Source organism: Ptychodera flava, chromosome 6 (assembly GCF_041260155.1).
Source record: "Ptychodera flava strain L36383 chromosome 6, AS_Pfla_20210202, whole genome shotgun sequence".
NCBI classification, from domain to species: Eukaryota; Metazoa; Hemichordata; class Enteropneusta; family Ptychoderidae; genus Ptychodera; species Ptychodera flava.
In genome coordinates this window covers 15763851-15783403 of record NC_091933.1, presented here as the reverse complement: position 1 = coordinate 15783403, position 19553 = coordinate 15763851, and the positions used below count along the sequence as shown (strand labels likewise).

At 37.3% G+C, this 19553-nt stretch overlaps 2 protein-coding genes and 1 non-coding gene across 4 annotated transcripts in view; 2 read left to right on the top strand and 1 right to left on the bottom strand.

Annotated features, from left to right (window-relative positions):
• LOC139134963 (DDB1- and CUL4-associated factor 1-like) overlaps positions 1 to 5916 on the top strand; it is a 28453-nt gene extending 22537 nt beyond the window's left edge. For both annotated transcript variants that reach the window (XM_070702083.1, XM_070702082.1), the window contains exons 29-32: positions 326 to 418; positions 1650 to 1723; positions 1972 to 2061; positions 3574 to 5916. In XM_070702083.1, the coding sequence (XP_070558184.1) occupies positions 326 to 418; positions 1650 to 1723; positions 1972 to 2061; positions 3574 to 3780 (464 nt within the window). In that variant the 3' untranslated portion in view covers positions 3781 to 5916. The remainder of the gene's footprint in view (positions 1 to 325; positions 419 to 1649; positions 1724 to 1971; positions 2062 to 3573) is intronic.
• Positions 5917 to 6227: 311 nt separating this feature from the next.
• LOC139134965 (ubiquitin-conjugating enzyme E2 N) lies at positions 6228 to 18145 on the bottom strand. Its single transcript, XM_070702084.1, has 5 exons — positions 18010 to 18145; positions 11950 to 12051; positions 8891 to 9035; positions 8529 to 8669; positions 6228 to 7710 (listed from the first exon to the last, which is right to left on the bottom strand). Exons 1-5 carry the CDS (start codon positions 18037 to 18039, stop codon positions 7676 to 7678), a joined length of 453 nt encoding a protein of 150 aa, XP_070558185.1. The 5' UTR covers positions 18040 to 18145; the 3' UTR covers positions 6228 to 7675.
• A 130-nt stretch (positions 18146 to 18275) lies between these two features.
• Positions 18276 to 18347, top strand: Trnar-ucu (transfer RNA arginine (anticodon UCU)). The gene has a single exon. It is a non-coding gene; the product is annotated as a tRNA-Arg (tRNA).
• Positions 18348 to 19553: the final 1206 nt, after the last annotated feature.

The window sequence follows — 19553 nt, the reverse complement described above, 5'->3', positions numbered from 1 at the left end:
CAGTGACTGGCCAAGTCTGCAGAGCTCAGAACCTATCACATAAGTGACTCAAGGGGTCATGTTCATGGTGTCATGTTCAGATGATGCATTATGGGTTACAAGGTGCTTGTGGGAAACCCAGCGTGTCCAATGCAATATTACTTGAAAGGCTTTCTCTAACCCTTTGCATCCTACTTGGATGTGATCCCTCATAAACCCTGACCTAGAGGTCAGGGTTCAAAGTATTGTACAGAAAACAACCAAGAGACCAGTTAATTTCTGTGTTTGATTGGAATATTTAACAAATAGTCAGTTGCCTACCATGTCAAACAATTTTTTTTCACAGCAACATCTCCGTATAAAATTGAAAGTATCTACGGCCTGAAGAAGGACACCTACATGCAAATATTTGATCCAGATGACTACTACAGAACCATCAGTAAGTTTCCCTGTCATGACATTTTTACACGCACAATACAGGTCTAGTGGCATTAGTCCCAATCCACACCTCTATTTCTCACTATGTAGTTACTTGTCAGAATTCATCTGGTTTCCATAGTGATCTATGCTGTGTTATCATTTAATTCTTTGATGTTCCTCACTCACAGGCCCATCTGCACCTTCATCAAAAGCAATTAGTGATCGACCACACAGTAGTAAAGAATGATGAAAAAGCGTTTGCAATGTCATTTATTTGTTTTCAAGAATCCTTTTCAAACAATTTACATCTTGTAAACTTCCAAATAATTTTTTTCATCTCAAAGTCATGATACATAAGTATTCCCTGCATGCTGTATCGATGTTCATGATAAGGGCATTTATAATCATTTTGTTGTGGCATTTTTAATGCAAGAGCACATAGGCTTGATTGACTTTTCATTCAGTCATATTTATACAGTTCCAATAGATAATGGCCAATTTAATCATTGAACCTGATCTTGCTGGTGTAAAGATACAGCTGTCCTTTAGAAAAAAGTTGTGTTCACCCAATATCTTGGTGTCAGGGAATTCTCACATTCCACTACTATGAGACTGCTTCATGATGAAATCACTAGTACTTCCATGGCATCACAGAAGTTATCAAGTTTTGTCCACACATGCCACATGTAGTAACTTTGATATTCAACCCAATAGAGGATTTCTTCCATAAAAGAGCTGTTCTGGCTCCCATTATATATGTGTCCCATGTCCCTTAAATTGTTGTTATTTGGGATACTCATATCATTTTTGTCAGATACTTATGGCATAAGTATTACACGGTGTATACACTTGCCCAGTAGAAATTATCTCATGGACAAAATTAAAGATCAGCAAAGAAATACTGCGAAGTTTTTTTGCACAAGGGTTTTTCTTGCTATTCCTGCTGTAAATTTAGATACACACAAATGTTTCCTCCTTGGTGTAGTATAAAAGTGTGAAAGGTTTTGCAGAATTGTCTAAGATGTTATTCTGAGATGGTAAATTCTGTAGACCTCATTATCTAGGCTTTAAATAGGCGAGAAGATATTCCAAAGTTTGTACTCTTTTTGATCCAGTCTTCTTGGACAAAGGAGAGCTTAACGTTCACAGCAGCATACAACTTACAATTGTTGTTGCTTAGTGGTATATGAAGATCATTATTGTAATGAAGCAGTAATTACGAAGTTTTTAAATGTCTTTTCCACATACAGCTTCCATGAATTTGAAATACGATGTACTCAGCTTGGACGTAGATCCAGCCAATCAGCTTCTTGCAGTCAACCAGGTGAGCACAGTTATATGCTAATTGATTTGCAAAACCAAATCTAACGGCCAATCTCATCATTGATGTTTGCTTACATTTATTCCTCTGTAAACTATTTGACATCTTCAATAGATTTCTGTAGAGTGTGTATTTCTATGCAACAATGGTTATATGTAATTAAAAGTTTGTTTGGTCATTTATCATACATATATCAGTTACATGCTGACTTCACTAACATCCAATTTCTACCAATTATATGTTGACAACAGCCTCAACAGAGAATACAGATGATGGATTACAGGAGTATATGTCAGATTTATGAAATTGGAAGACCACTGACCACAGACCCTGAAGATGAGGTATAGTTCTAGCTTTCATCTCTATAATGCAAAGTTTCATAAGACAGGCCAGTTAAAAGTTCCTTGCAGCTATAAGAACATGTGAAAAGTCTGAAGATCATGAAGTTATTAAAAGCATAATTTGATTTAAAAGTTTACGGCTGTATATATGGACATGTGATGCACCAACAACACATGATGGAGCAGTGTCGTATACAGATGAGTAATATAGTGCAGACATCAGGCATTATTACACATCTGTTGCCATAACCTATGGAGTACAAATCATACACCATGCTTCAGTATATTCAGTAATACAACTTCCCATATGCAAAGTACAAATTTAGGTGTTCAAGTATTGTTTGAACTACAACCTGAAATCCTAAAATTTGTAAATAATCAATTTTGACATCAACTACAGAAGTTTACACGACTTTCACGTAGAGTTTAACGATTTGCTGAATCAATGAGGAATCAAAGCAATTGCTGCAAAAAAGTGCATTTTACAGTAACATTGTCGATGGAAGTGATATTTATAGTGGTCTCATTACAGTGCAAACCAAATGTCAATTTGGAATTTTGTCAACTGACTGGTATTTCTGTGTGTAGTCAAATGCATTCATGTCCTTGTAGTTACATGTCACAGTGTTGGAAGATATCAAAATGTTTTCAAAAATCTGTCAGCATTTTGTGTATGAATGCGTAAGGTGTATAACATTAGAGTTTTTCACAAATAGTGTTTCCTGTGTTGCCTACTACTTTTCCAAAACACTGCATACGCAGCCCTGTATTATACAAAAGACATCATCGTACTACAGATAACCAGCAAACTACAGAGCATACACTGTAGCTCAGTTTATATAATTTAGGAAATTGATACTGGCAGTAGTTTAGTATAGTTTGAATTTTTTACTTTGCGGGGCAGTGCAGAACAGTTAGCACAGCACAATACTGTTCAAGAACAACATACCACAAAAACCCCATTAATTCAACCAGAAAAAAAATTACGACTTTAAATAGTTGAATTGTTAGAAAATTAACAAAGCCAAGGTAATTTTAGTGGTCAATATTAGGGATTTCAACTTTTGACAGTTCATACGTGATATACTTACTGTCTTGGATGATTGAAACATAAAGGTGACTTTCCTGAAGTCCTGACTTTGACATTCTATGCTGTGCATTGTATTGTTCTGTGCATTTTATCAAAAAATAAAATGTTCAAAACAGCTTGTCATGATGGTTGGTCTAATTATAAGAGATTGAGAACGTCTAGATTTCCATCTGTGGTCGAATTGATAAGGGTAAAATAAAATTATATTTTGGAGAGAAAAATATGGGGATCAAATTAATAGAGTGGTTGAATTAGAGTTTTTACTGGCAATATTGTGCTGCACAGATATGAATACATCACATAATGCATATTGATGTAGATGCACTGTCAGTATCACATACTAACACTCAGAAACAAGTCAGGACAATACAGGGAGACCTATACAAACTCGTTCACTTGAACTCTCTTCTTGGTTTAATTAGGTTGATGAAGACATTGATGATATTCCAGACAGTTTCCGTCCAGAAAGAGAAGAAGACTATTATTATGTCAGCGAAGAAGAAGAGGAAGATAAAAATGCTGATGATGATGATGATGATGAGGATGAAGATGATTATGATGAAGAAGAAGATGATGATAGTGATGATGAAGATAGCGACAAGGTTGATAATGAGTCAGATGAGGAATAGAAATATGTCTGATTGCGAGTAGCTTTGGGAAAGACGACTACAAAGTAGCAACTTTAATCAAGATAATTTCAGATCTTTTAAAATCAGATGTGTATTATGCTCCATTTTTTTAGAAACAAGAAATCCAGAAAATCTATTCTATGTCCAGCTTATTCAAGAATCATTGCAAAGAAGCCTTATTTTTAGAAAATAGCATAGACCCATAAAAAAATGGGTTTGAAGATATCAGTGTTGACAGGAGAAAAATTGCAAGCTTAGAGAAGGCAGAGCAATGGCTTTGGTTGTTCACAAGTGTTTTACATCATCAAATGATGTCAGTATGTTGAACACCAGGTATACTGTCACCTGTTCCAATTTTTCCACAGTTACCATGGAAAATATGGACGTAGCGTTGAACAAAATGTACAGCCTTTGTTACAGAAAACTATTTCCCAATCATGAACATAATACACACCTCAAAATTGAAAATTTTGAATTATTGCATATAGTTTGTCTATAAGGAGTCCTTTTCATAATCAAGAATAGAAAATTAGGCATTGTCACAAAATTATTTGGATCAGCGAGAAAAATTGTGTAGAATTATTGTATTTGGTGGACAGACACATATTCATTTGGCATTACAGTGCAGTACCTGCACATCTATATAGATAAACACAAGAAAATCACACAGAGACCAATGCTATTTCCAGTTGCTGTCCCACTCTGGATCCTGTTCACCCTAGTGCACTGTAAACAGGTCCACATTCATCATTGATAATGATGGTTTTGGGCTGTACCATGGGGTGAAGGATTATACCATGAAAACTTAAAAGTGTATGCGTATTGAGGCCATCAAACCAGCAGCATGCATGAAAACTGAAAATGTGAAACAATTAAATGTTCTGACCGCCTGTCATCGATACAGGTAGCAAGTCATGCAATCACACCATGGTAGTAAAATCTTGATGTACGACGTAACATTATGACTCCTGTTTATCTGTTTCAAGAGCAGAGTCATAAGAATCACTGAAGTGTACAAAGGGTGACAGAGTAACACCGTCATATTTCTTTACAAGTTATGATTATATATCATGTGTGTGGAATATCAATCCAAATACAAAATTAGGAAATCTAAAGAGCATCACAAAATGTCATTTCCGAAAAGAAGTCTGAAAGATTCTTTTACTGGGGCTTTAAATTCTTTAATTTAAACAAAGGAGGTATTTTTCCACTGTTGGACTCCTCAGTTTTTTTTGTATTTTGCACCAATTATGAAGTCCATTGGTATATTTAAGAGGGCATGCAAAGGCGACATATTTGCTTGGTGAACAGTGTAGGCCAATGAGAGGCTAGAACTCACCATATGAGTCGGGTCAAAACATTTTCAGGTGAATTGAAAATATTGGCTGTATCATGAGAAACATAATATTGTTGTGTGGCATGCTAGTGTTTAAGGTAGAATGTGCCTTGAAATTGAAAGATTTTAACTTTTGCTAAAACTTTCCTTAAAGATCTTTAAACCATTCTCTTTCAAAATGAAGAATAAAAATCGGGGGTACCCTGCAAAGTTTGGTACCAGAGAAACAATTTACCCAAGATTTACCGAAATTTAAAATTCAAAATGGCTGCCATCCCTGTGTTAACTCTATATAGGAAAATAAAATTTTCTAATTTCAAAAAATAAAGCTGGCAAAAAATTTTCATACCATGAGCTTTAAAATGAACCCCTTAAATGGTATATTAGAAAAGAATTGTTAGAGTTTGAGAGTCCGAATATGTCCCTGAGGCGTGTTCTACCTTAACTGTGATAGAAACAAAGAGATCTTATGAAGTGAAACAAACTTTACCGCACTGAATCCACGATTCATAGGGTCTCCAAAACCGATGTTGATGTCATTTTCTTATACAAAAACCCCCTCTGGAATGTTGATAAATCTTTGCCAACTACTCAGATTTGGTGTGCAGGTTTTATCGTAGAAATATTTACTTATACAGAACATTTCAACAAAGTTGAAATCGCTCTTTCTTTTTGTGCATTTAATGCAAAAATGTATAAATTCTTTTTATTACAAACATTGTAAAATGTTTTGCAAAATCAACAAACATAGATAATTTTATAAAATACACAAGGAATTAAAGAATATACTGTAAAAGTAATTGGATATTGGTATTGTGGTTATTACTAGGCTCTGTTGCCACTGCAAGACATCTGACAACGGAAATTTGAGGGAAAAAATTTTGAGTCTTGATTTCTGTTGTTAGACCAGCAATTCACTAGTAACTGATGAAAATTTTTTCCCACTATTCATACACATGACTAAGCCATCGCCAGAATACACCAAGTTCCAGAGGCGGCTTTGTTTCACAACACGCACACTACAAAGTATAGTACAAACAGGGGCCACACCATGACAACAGCAGATGCACACCATCTCTGTCAACAAATGATGAAGCACCAACGAAGTGAATTCAAGCAATGTTTGTATTTATTGTCCTTTAAACGTAGCTACAAAAAAAGGGGGACACATGTAATGTCTCGTGAACAATCATGTACAGGTCCGAGTAGATTTCAGTGATGCCAGAATTTATCTGCTGGGGAGTGACAGATATTTATGGATGCTCTGACTGGTTTTAACTCTCTCACCGCTGTAATTTGATTTGATTATTTCTGATGGCGTAAATTTTGAGCAGTCAACTGTACACTGGGGGTGAGAGAGTTAAATACCGCCAAAAAGACTTCACAAACATTGTTTTGTGTGTGCTACCAGATTAGCAGACACGGCAGGGCAAAAGAATATTACACTAGTTATACTTGTCCTAACTTAGCTCTTTAAGTTCGACTCTATGAAACAAAAAGAAACACAAAAGTGAACAGAATATCTCCCTATTGGTGGCTATGAATATCAAGAGCAAGCAAGCAAAACCAAAAGGCAGGCTCGTATGTCTTGGTGAAGAGCCAACTTGCAGATTTTTTGAGTTTTTATGCTGCTGTGTGTGCAAGGTTTGTTATTATTATTATTAAAAGAAATGTCATTTATGTATTGATCAGAAATTGGGAAAAACAAAATGAAATACAAATAAGTAAAATGAAAGCGGAGCTGTATATACATGCCTAAAACTATATACCCTACATCACATTTTCAAGTCAAATCTTATGTTCTCTTTCTGACCATTTTCTTGAACCAAAAGCCTGCCAGCTTGCAAAGTTTAAAGTTATCTCTTCTGAAAACTACCTAATTTTTGGCTCATAGCAGAAAAGCACATGTGGCCTTTTTAGCTGTCAACCTAAATGATACATTTGTGTCATAATTTTAATGTAGCACATACAATTTCAAAATCAGCTCAAATTCTTTTTTCCTGATGACATTCAGTCCCCCCCCTCTCCCAAATATTTGTTTTTTCTTACTGTACGAAACCCCCCAAAATGTAAACGCTACTTTGAGGTAAAAAGCAAGACTATGAAACTCAAATTTTATTTTCTAAAAATAAGGTTAATCAGATTGATTACTCACATCTTTTGTTCCCTGGTTTGCCGCTATCATTTTAATGCATTTTTTTTTTCTTTCCGTTTTTTGTCTTTTTTTTCTGTTTTCATTTTTAACTTTCTGGATAGTTTCTTCCGAAGGTAAAAGATAAGTGTTCCTGACTGAAATATGTGAGTGTAGATAGAGGGTGATGTCCCGGTGTTGTGTGCCGTATGTCACTTTAAAGAGACAGTAGGGTATGAGTTGACAGGCAGGTTAGCTTGCAAAAGACAAATGCACTGGACTCCAAAAGTATAGGTCTGCTGTTCATTCTGTATGAATGTTCATCATTCTTGCTCCGTCATACCCTCCTGGGGCGAGTCTGCCAGTCAACGCATAGTTCAAAGGTCAGCTATTTGAAAGGTATACACAGGATGGCCATCTCTCTCTCTCTACTGTGTTGCATATAGTCTTGTCCATGCTCTTGCTGTAAGGCAAGCAGAAAAAATACATCCAATAATTATTGACGCTCAAACCTGACCTCTGGTGATGTGCAATCTCTACACTTACACCATTTCTTTTCCGTAAGGGAATTATTTGATGGAATGATTTATCTATCAAAAGTTCAAGCATTCCAAGCATTTCCTTTGTTACCAGGACAATGATGTATAAAAACTGTACCAAGGATTTCAATATATATGGAATGTCCAATCACTATTATCTTCCAAAGCAGGGACGACAGCAATGAATAGAATTCTATCTCGCAGAATAGTAATGAAAAGAGATAGTTTTCACACATGGACTGTCACAAATTATGCTACCAAGAGATACAACACCATTTTAATTTGTCATACATATGGTGATAATATGAGAACATGACTGCTGTTATCATGTGTGTCTGCATCCATTGGTGTCCAGCATTTCACTTGTATATGATACAATCTTACTCTCACGCAATGATCTACAAATATGTAGCATGCAAAAATCTTGTATTTGGTGGACATCCACTAATGTGAAGCCAAGTACCTCTATTGATTCATATCTAACAGTCAAAGATTTTTTTCTCAAAACTCAAAAAAGTATTACATATTATTGTCAATAACCCTGAATATGAAATAGGTAGGCTTCAACCTTTGTGATTGTGACAAAATGATAAGAAGTGTTTTGCCCTGTTTCTATATGCACTCAAAAGATCCCCTTGTGTTTATCTGGGAGAACCAGGTTCTTTATCAAGACCAACTTCAGACAGCACGCCTTTTGAGTTTGACATGATGACCTCTCACAGTATGCCATACTTTTACTCACCTGTTTCAATTGCTTTGGCTTCGTTTACTTTCCACTGCTCTGCCACATCATTGGCAAGTGGATCATCGGGATTCGGGGCGCTTAGCAATGCCTGTATTGAAAGTAACACTGTGCGAATTTGTAAAGCAGGACTCCATTTATCTGGTGGTGGAAAATCAACAGAAAAGAAAGTTCAGATTACAAAAATGGGCGTGTATTTAGGGGGGTTTTACCATAAGTAATAAAAGGTTACAATGTTTGTCAAAGGGGTTTATAAACTTATGTTTGCTACTAGGAAATACATACACAAACACGCATGTACAGCAAACGATGAGCACTGACAAGTGCCTCATAAATGCATCCTTCATGAAGACCAAACTTACCTTTTAAAATATCCAGGCAAATCCTACCCAGTTTGTCAATGTTTGGATGATATATTTTGGTCATAAACCGCACTTTGGGTGCTGACATGGGATATTCTTCAGGTAGGAAGAGTTCTAATTTAAATGTGCCACCTTCAAACGGAGACTGAAAGATACAAATAAGACATTTTCAAGGAGGGTAAGTTGGCATCTGTGTTTAGATGTGCATTTCAAATACATATTCACATGAGTGAAACAAGGCAGCAGACTGGGTGGCATGCTTCAAGTGTGAAACTATCTATGGTAGGTTCTCTACAATATGATATCACCTTAGTAAACTCACACTATTATTGCAAGAGCATTTCTTTCAATGCTGGTAATATACAGTACATTCACAGGGACAGACACTGAAAGTACTGTGCCAAGAATATTACAAATATTTCTGGATAAATTATGAATGTTTCAGAGATGACTTTGAATTTTTAACTGTCTCTCTGACATCTTAAGGTAGCTATATACCTTTTAGCCACTTTCAGATTTTTATTTTTTTCTCAATTGAACACGTCCCAAACCCCAATAAAGTATACATTTTCTGAAAGCCCTGATATAGAGCTATCAGACCAAGCACAGTACACGGTCATTATTTGCATAAGAGTCACGTGACAAGCGTTTTGCTGAACCTTCCAAAAACCGGTTTTTCCCGCCTTATGCGAACACGCTGCAAGATTTCCGGTTAGAATTTCTTCATTGACAAGCCTTGACAATATCCTTCAAAACTGTGTCTGCGATTTTTTCCCGGAGGCTCCATTCAAATTATATGGCGTGATAATTAAAATTCCTTGAAAAGCACCTTCATCTAAAACCTTTAAGAGCGCATTAAAAAAAAACAAAGGCATATAAAGAAAATCCCAGACACAATTTTGAAGGATATTGTCAAGGCTTGTCAATGAAGAAATTCCAACCGGAAATCTTGCAGCGTGTTCGCATAAGGCGGGAAAAACCGGGTTTTGGAAGGTTCAGCAAAACGCTTGTCACGTGACTCTTATGCAAACAAGTCATCGTTGATGACACAGTCCCCACTTGTTAATGGGTACTTTGATTACATGTCCTCAGAGAGGATAGAGTCCTCTTCATTAATTAGGTCTGTGATAAAAATACTTTGATACAGATGGCGCTCAATGGCCAAGAATGAGTTCCATGGTGATGAAAACATAAAACCAATGTAGGCCACCATCCTAAAGTTCATAAAATGAGTCAACTAGGAATTAATCAACAGGATGTTGCAAAACATTTTTGCATACAATTCTAACACTTAACAGATTATCACTGGTACCATATTTCATAAAGTTTGATGCAGTATTTACAACACTATGAGATCAACATCTGTATCAAGTTTCATCACATTTGACGTTGTATTAATTTGTGGCTATATCACCCTAATTAGGAAAGTTCATTACTTATGCAATTACAAATTAATTAAAATGACACTGATAAATGTCTTTTTCAATGTTAAAGCAATGTGAGCTTAACATCGGTTAACATCTGTATAAAGTTTCATGAATTTGATGCAGTACATATTTCTTGACATATCAGCCTACTTACGAAACTTCAATAATTGACATGTTACTGCTACATGACGTGAAAGAAATTGACGAGCATATGTATGAAATAGGTCAATGTCAACTTTGAATGATACTGGTGGAAATATGTCTGAGTTATGGCTCTGTACATGAAAACATCGTAATGAAATGGCTGCCTAGCAACCATATTGGATCGTATCACATAAAAAATCAACGTACATGTACATATGTATGACATAGGTCAATGTCCTTGTACCAACTTTGAATAAAATCAGTTGAGATATGCCTGAGTTATGCCTCTGTATATGAAAAAAATCGTAACATAATGACCACACAGCAGCCATATTGGATCGTATCACAAAACAAATCGACGTGCATATCTATGACATTGGTCAATGTCCTTGTACCAACTTTGAATAAAATCGGTTGAGATATGCCTGAGTTACGCCTCTGTATATGAAAAAATTGTAATAAAATGGCCGCCTAGCGGCCATATTGGATTGTATCACAAAACAAATCGACGTGCATATCTATGAAATTGGTCAATGTCCTTGTAGCAATGTTGAATAAAATCGGTTGAAACATGTCTGAGTTGTGGCTCTGTACATGAAAAAATCATAATAAAATGGCCGCCTGGCGGCCATATTGGATCGTATCACAAAACAAATTGACGTGCATATCTATGACATTGGTCAATGTCTTTGTACCAACTTTGAATAAAATCAGTTGAAACATGTCTGAGTTATGGCTCTGTACATGAAAAAATCGTAATAAAATGGCCGCCTGGCGGCCATATTGGATCGTATCACAAAGAAAATTGACGTGCATATCTATGACATTGGTCAATGTCCTTGTACCAACTTTGAATAAAATTGGTTGAAACATGTCTGAGTTATGGCTCTGTACATGAAAAAATCGTAATAAAATGGCCGCCTGGCGGCCATATTGGATCGTATCCCAAAACAAATCGACGTGCATCTGTATGACATATGAAGTAGTCCTTGTACCAAGTTTGAATGAAATCGCTTCTTGCATCTCTGAGATATCTGTGTGAACGGATGGACGCACGCACACACGCACGCACGCACGCACGCACGCACGGACGCACGCACGGACATGACCAAACCTATAAGTCCCCCCGGACGGTGTCCGTGGGGACTCTTATGCAAATAATGACCGTGTACTGTGCTTGGTCGGATAGCTCTATATCAGGGCTTTCAGAAAATGTATAACTTTATTGGGGTTTGGTTCGTGTTCAATTGAGAAAAAAATAAAAATCTGAAAGTGTCTAAAAGGTATATAGCTACCTTAAGTAGCCTATTAGGGTTTAACAAAACCCACGGTGCTAATCACACCACAGACTTTCCTGAACACTTCTTTTTCAGAACGTTTTAGTTTCAAGCAACCAAGAACAGATGTCCTCAATATGTCATGAAAAATCTCCAAAATGTTAGAAATGTCATTATCAGTGCATGATGTATAGATATCTGGTCTGCCTACCTCTTCAGGGCCTGCAACTATAACATGGAAATATCTTGCATTGTGTTCATCTGGAATAGCACTAATGCCAGGGACCGGTTCCTGCACCAGACGCTGTGTCTCCTGTTAAGAACATACATATATAATGTCACATAAATATGCAGGTGATAACACTGGGGGTGGGGAGGGGAAAGAAGTATTTATAAATTATAGACAATGATCCTCGTCATAATCAGGTATACACTTCATTTGGGTACAATTCACTCCCCCAAGATGCATTATCAGGTCAGAAATTTCATGAAATATATATGCTGACATTTCCTATTTTAACTTCATTTTGTAAAGCACTGTTCTTGAAATCTTAGGAATAAATATTACTGAAAATGGATACTATTTTACCCCGGATAAGCTGACACTGGATTATTATGTTCAAAATTTCTTTTTGGTGACAGGAAGACTACCGGTAGTAGGCGAGTCCCGAGTACTGGCTCCAACACGTATGAATTTTTATTGTCTATGTAAATACACATGGCAATAGAAACAATGATTCATTTATTCTGGTCAAAATATGGCTCTGCATCCTGTTCAAGTCTAAACAAAAACACAGAGATCCATCCAAGGCACTAGATATATGAAGCATGTAATAAAATGAATTATGGCTCTACTTAGAATTACATGCCAAGCAACAAATATCATACATCATTACCTTACATTATTTAAAAGAATCAATGTTCACTGCAATAGCTAAATTATGCTATGTTGCAATTATTTTAAGGACTGGAACAAAAAAACCGCAATGAGAACTAATGAGAGAATGAAAATCTCAAAAGACAAACAGGTAAACAATAACACAAAAACTAAACACTACACTGATAGTCATGTGCACATTTCCATTCTCCTTACAGTCATCCAAACTTTCATTCTCTGCAGACCCGTCTTATATATAAGGACGGGGCCCTCTACCATATCAGAAATGGCAAAAAGATATCTTTACATTTTTAGTCTAATTCTGATGACATCTATGTGGAATATCTACAACACAAGAACACTTGGTTTGTAGTTTTTGTTGCAGTGCACTGAATTACTTCATTTATTTAATAAATTTTTCAATGCTTTTCTCTATGTAAAGGTCTACGAATACAGTTGTTAATGATACCATTAGGCTCAAAATACAGGGTAGGAAGGTTACACGCTTGAAGGTTCTGAATTTGGTATAATCCATTCTTTCTGAGGCAAAGTTGGACCTCTAGTGTTGGAAATGGGAAAGTGGTGCCAATCAGAATGAATTTAGCAAAAAGTGAATAGATGATCAATACTGATATGTGATACAACCAATTGTCTGTGGTATTCGCATTTTGTTACTATACTCCATGAAAGATCTTGGATCACAGAAATCCATTATTAGAAGATGCTCCTTAATACTAGAGGATTAAAATTTTGTTTAACAGATTCTGCACATTCCGGGTACTTATCTGGGATACATCGACCACATCGATGTAATTTGCAATATTTTCATGTATATTTGATGTCTAATATGGCTCACACAGTTTATAGGAATCAAATTTACTGAGCATCCAGTTAATTTGAAAAAATTAGGTCAGTTGTAATGTAATCTCCTTACATTTATAGAGGTATGAAAGTATTTCATTTGTGTTTTGGTTGGGATGCCTTTCTAAGACTACTGCAATCATTTGTAATGGCATATGCAATCCATTGATTTGTTTTTAATCATGGTGATAACACAGGATAGGAATCGTCTTTGACCTATCTAAACAAACACTCGACTTGCACAGACACAACACTCTAATTAGTACAGCTTTCAAGGACGTGCACTTACTACAGACTTTGAAAATGCAAATATCTATCATGGAGGAGCCATGTTTGGGTTGATGTCTTTTCACATTTCAGGTAATTGTTGTTCACCCTTTGAGTGCTGCAATTTTTCCCGCCAATATTTTAGTGCAAAATTTTACTAATTTTTATGAATTTTTCTGTAATTTTTTTTTTGATAATTTTTACTGGGCATCACATTTCATTGGCTACAATTATTTTATTAAAATTTCAGCAAAAGTCAGAAAAAATACACAAGTATATTATATAAAGGAGACAAAAATTGACTTTGGCACTTAAAGGGTTAATCTCCCTGGAGTTAAACACCAAGAGCTTCAGTCACAGGAGCATTACTGAGCCACAACTAGTAGGTAGAGCCAGAGAACTTCAAATGTACACACTCTTGGCTTAACAAATCATGTACATTGTCAATGTATTGTTGGTTTGTACACTGTCAGAGAGACAACAGGAAACTACTCTGATGATCAGATCAGATAGATTTCAAGTTCAATGAAAATACCACTACATGAACATTTGAGTCCAGGGACTTGGATTTGAAGACCTGGACAGCCGTGCCAATCTTTGATTTACTGTATTACAGGACATATACAGCGCTTGTCTTTTTAGTGTGGAGTTTCAGGGTTGGCACACACGGGTTTCTTGACTGTAATGTACAAATTGTTGTACTCCGACACACAAACATCAAAGGATGCGTCGATTGCCGCACGTTCTCTTATCATGCAGAATGTTACGGAGCTATAACACTGTAGCAGAACTTACCTAAGAGTGACAGTAATCTTTCCCGATACAGGCGTATGATTGGTTCAAACCTTCGGAGTCTCGGTCAAACACACCGGAAGACTATTCCATTTAACATCAAGGGATGTGATTTGCACTAAAGGGTGTGATTTTACCGGGAATATTAAAATAAATGCAAAAATTGAAGCTATTTGTTATGAAATTGACTAAACATTTATTTGTATTGTACCCTGAAGGGTAACACTCACTCAGTGTAGCCAGGTTTGACTTCCATAACGGAAACCACCTGTGTATTCAGTGTTCATCAAAACTTGCACATGAAAACTGTTTCCGCCAACTTTGCTCTCTGAGAGCAGCGGCGCAGATAGGCAGGCACAGATTGAACTCATTGCAATAAACAAGCATGAGTCTAGTACCAAGTCCAAGTCCAATACAGGGGAAAACGCAGACAATTTTACACACCCTTTGGACTCGTACCACGTGTCCTAATTAACAGACGTTTGCATGGATGTGGCTAAGAAGTTTGTGCACTGGCATCTCTGCTACACGAATAAAGTGCGCCGCGTACCGGAGTTCAAATCCAAACCGTGCGGGTAAATTTGACATATGTGTTTTGGTTATTTTTCATCCAGGGGGGGGGGGGGGGGGGGGGGGGGGGGGGGGGGGTCATCAAATTTTTTGTCTGACAAAGGGGGGAGGTCATCTTTTTTCACGAAAAATGCAGGGGGTCTATATTTTTTTGAACACCGGCGACAAGATTTTGCCGGCCCCCAAGGCCGTAAAAACTGAACGGTCCCTAACGGAGGGCTTCTCAGATTTGATGGCTTCTATGAACTCAACTTCAACGTCCAGTAACACTCTTTGTCGACCACGGCGATAGTTTCTAGGGGATTTACTGAACCGGTCTTGCAAAATGTACCCAATCTTCTTTTAATACGGTCGTTGCTGCCAATCGCAATTTCTTCGCTGTTTGTACATATGATCCACGAGGTACAAAACCAGTCGCCTTATCACCACCTATCTCCTCTATTTCGTGAACTACTTTGCCGGAGATCACTGCTGGTTGCCTTTCCACGGGTGTAGGTTCTTCCCCGTGTATTTGCATTATTTCGATAGATTACTCCAAGGCGATAGCTATACGAAGATACGACGATCAAACGTGGGTCTTTTCTGTTCAGACCGACAGTTGTGACCGTTAAAACAACTCGCTTAAATTTGCATGCAACAACACTGCACTGTGCGGCATTCTCAGACGAAGACAGAAATGAAAACGTGTCGTCTGTCTTGGATAAATGTTGCATTTCCGTCTGGTATTTCTTTGTGTCGAACTGTAAACCTTGGCTGTGCCAAACAAAAAAATCCGTGTGTGCCAAACCCTGAAACTCCACACTAAAATGACAAGCGATATATAATGTTGAAATCCCTGACTGCAGAGGGATTTCATTTCCTCTGAATAATGTAACTGAGGGTGACCTGATATGTAATATCCTTGTTCAAAGAGGAAGCCTGGGGTTGGTTTATAAGGGAAGATGATCTGCTCTTATGATTGTACAGATTATGCTTCAAGATTTGTCCCGTATGACAAATGTACAAATTATACATCACAACCACTGTGAGTGAACAAGTGTTTGTAAGTATACAGCAGTTGGTCCAGTGATTCAAACGTGTTTTCATATGCACATTAAACAGAAAGCAGACCTGAGGAGAAACATGTCAGTATTCTCCAGCTTGGAAACAGCGGAGGGATGGCCAATTTACATAACAGTGCATGGTTGCATATTCTTTTGTTGTGAAAATGTATTCTCTTGTATGGTTATTCACATGTAAATAGATTGCTTGAACAACACAGAGGGGTTGACAACCTTTCAAAATCCCCTGGAGGGAACCCTGCATGTAATATCGGTAAACAGAATAGTTTGATATTTAATCCTCTTTCTCTATACATAAAATGGTTCAATTGCATTCCTTTTTGGCACACAACAATGAAGAGGGACTGACCAGCGTATATACACACACAGAGGCATAAATGGTACCTGAGCATTAATTTTGATCTGTGCATCTGGTACTATCTTGACAGACCTCCAAAACCCAGGCAAAGCAATATTAGTGATTAAACAGAAAAGCAAATTATTTCAATGGATTTAAAACTTAATTGGAATCAAAGACGTGTTAAGTGCTAATTGGATTGGTACAACACTTATTATATGGAATAATACTCCAATCATGTACACACTTATAAGTTCACTCTTGAAGGGTATGGAATGGAGACTGTTATTATTTTTGGGTCATCTGCCATTATAAGGTGTTTCTTTACAATCTATGCTGTATCAGTGTCCTTTTAAAGGTGGCGTTGACTGTGATATGTGAAAGCAACGATGCTCACCACACTCTGATGAGGTGCATTGGCAGATGAAGAAATGCACCAAACATCAGTTCCAGCAGCATTCTCATTTACTGCTGCAGGTTTCAGTGTAGCTAATTTATGTCAAGCAAGCATTGTTATTGTTGACAAGTGAATCCATCCATACGTTCATATGTCCACAATAACAACAACAACAACAATATAGATTGCTGGCAGTGCAGGTAGTGTGAATAACTGATATTTTGCGCAGGCTAACAAGCAGCTGTATCAGTATCAAACGACACACTGCAAACATTTCAAGTACCACCTGTATTCCTTTACACAACTTGGTATTCTGTTCTGGAATGTCAGCTGTACAGGCTCAACGCACAACAATAGTTGCCTGTACACAAACACTGATTCTATTAAATAAAATGCATTCCCATTCCACTGTCATAGAATTGATAACTGTGCACCTTCACAGATAAAATGTCACCAGCAATCAGTTGGGGACATCTTTCACCTGTAAAGACTTTCGTTTGCATCAGAATTGTTATGATTCAAATGTGAGTTATCCGTCTGAACAAATAAAGGGCGCTGTTCCCAAGTCATGACAACCTTACGGTACATCAAGCATCGCCACTATAATAACAATAACCGTTACACTACCTAGTTTTGACGTTCACACTTTGCCGTTCTAGATACACGATTGACAGCTACATGTAACGCTTCTTTACATGGCGTAATATTATACTTGAAACTTTGCTCATGGGTCTTATCCAGTACTGTAGTTCACCTACAGGAGACGCGTGTACATCGTTGGCAGCCATGTTTTCGCGATGCCATACAACATACGTTCTCTTTGAGCTTCGGGAGAAGTTAATCAAATTACAGTTTCGCGGCGTATACTGTATGAATTCAACTACTATATTAGCAGGTGTTTTTCTCTTCAAGGTGCAAAATATATAATCGACAGAGGATGGGCGTTTAACCAATACCCCGGTTTTTTAACCGAACGAAGTTTCCAGTATGACGGTCCCCTCGGCCGTTTGAGCGACACAAGATATCATCTATGATACGGATTGGCAATCCGTCCAACAGTTGTTTCTCGTATTAATTTTAGAAAATCTTCTAGCGCTGACATTACTTACTTTTATTATCCTACGAGGCAAACCCGCCATAATACAGTCCTTTTCTAATCAAACTGTATTCTTTTCTTGACAGTGTTGAGAAACACAAGATTCCCCGGAAAATGGCCGCCGATGAACACGACAGCGCAGGCTCACTACAATGTGAACGAACTGCATTGTGGGTACCCCAAAAATAATATTGCACGAACTTGCCATGAATTGCGTGATCCACATTGATAGACAGAGAGAAGAAATTGAATTGGATGATAAAACTCTCCTCAAAAACAGCACGAGTGGTGTAATGGATAGCACTACAGCCTTCTAAGCTGAAGATCTGGGTTCGATTCCCAGCTCGTGTACCTTTTTAAAATCAAATCAAAGTTTACCACTGACTGACCTCAATCTTTGCAACAATGTGAACCCAAACCACAGTCCTACAGCCAGGAACTGAGGCTCCTATACATCTGAAATAGTGAAAAACAAAGTATAATTCGCACAACTCAACACATTATATACAATATAAAAAGTTATCATTAACAAATGAGTTTTGATTTGACGAACTTTCAATAGTGATTGTCAACAATTTAACGGATAATTGGGAAATGGCTGAAGTGTATTTCGCAAATGAAGACACGAGCAATACCCCGAAAGTTACCGCCTGCGGATGGAAGCCTTAACCTATCGCATATGTCTTCGGGTAACACGCGCCTAATAATAACAACAACAATAATCCTCTTCCTCCTCCTCCTCCTCATCATCAGAGAAGAAGAAGAGGAATAGTAATGCAAAAATATTTAGACTTTTGATCAAACTTCCCTCCTGGTAAACATTCTCTTTTAAGGCCGAAAACAAAAATAAAGGATCATAGTGCACGTTTTTCGGTTGACTGGAGATACAGATTACCTAAAACTTCCTGATATTTGAAATTCTAATGGCCATCATACCTGCATATGTTAATGAGTATACATTACATTTTGGATTTTCAATAAAATAAGACAATAAAAGCTTCATTCACTCCATAGACTTCAAAATCAGAACACCCCCCCCCCCCCCCCCCCCCCCGCGCTCAAGAAGCCGCAGACCGGCAAAGCTGTACAAAAATCAGAAGGCTCAGCAAATTCTCTCATTAAAAAACTTACATGTAAAGGTTCAGGACAGATAGGAAAGATATAAGATATATTAACTTGGGGCTGTCGGTACAAGCGAGCGAGTGATTGCGCTTTTTGGCGCTCTTGCCGTCGAGAGTTCGGGCAGCAATAATTACTGAGATCTATTGCTTTATTCATTCATACATTCATTCATTCATTCATTCATTCATTCATTCATTCATTCATCAGTTTATGTATATAATTTGAAGTTCACTATTAGTACATTTAAAATTCTCTGGTGTGTCAGCTGTCCCGAGGAGCTCCGGGGCGTTGAGTGTCCGAATGTAAAAACAACCCTCCCAACATTGCAAAAATGCATCCAGGGCCAATCGCAGAAAAGATACATGATATTTAAAGAAGTTGTGATTTTTAGCTCTAACACTCCTTATGATGCGCTCTTGCTGATCGACAAAATGG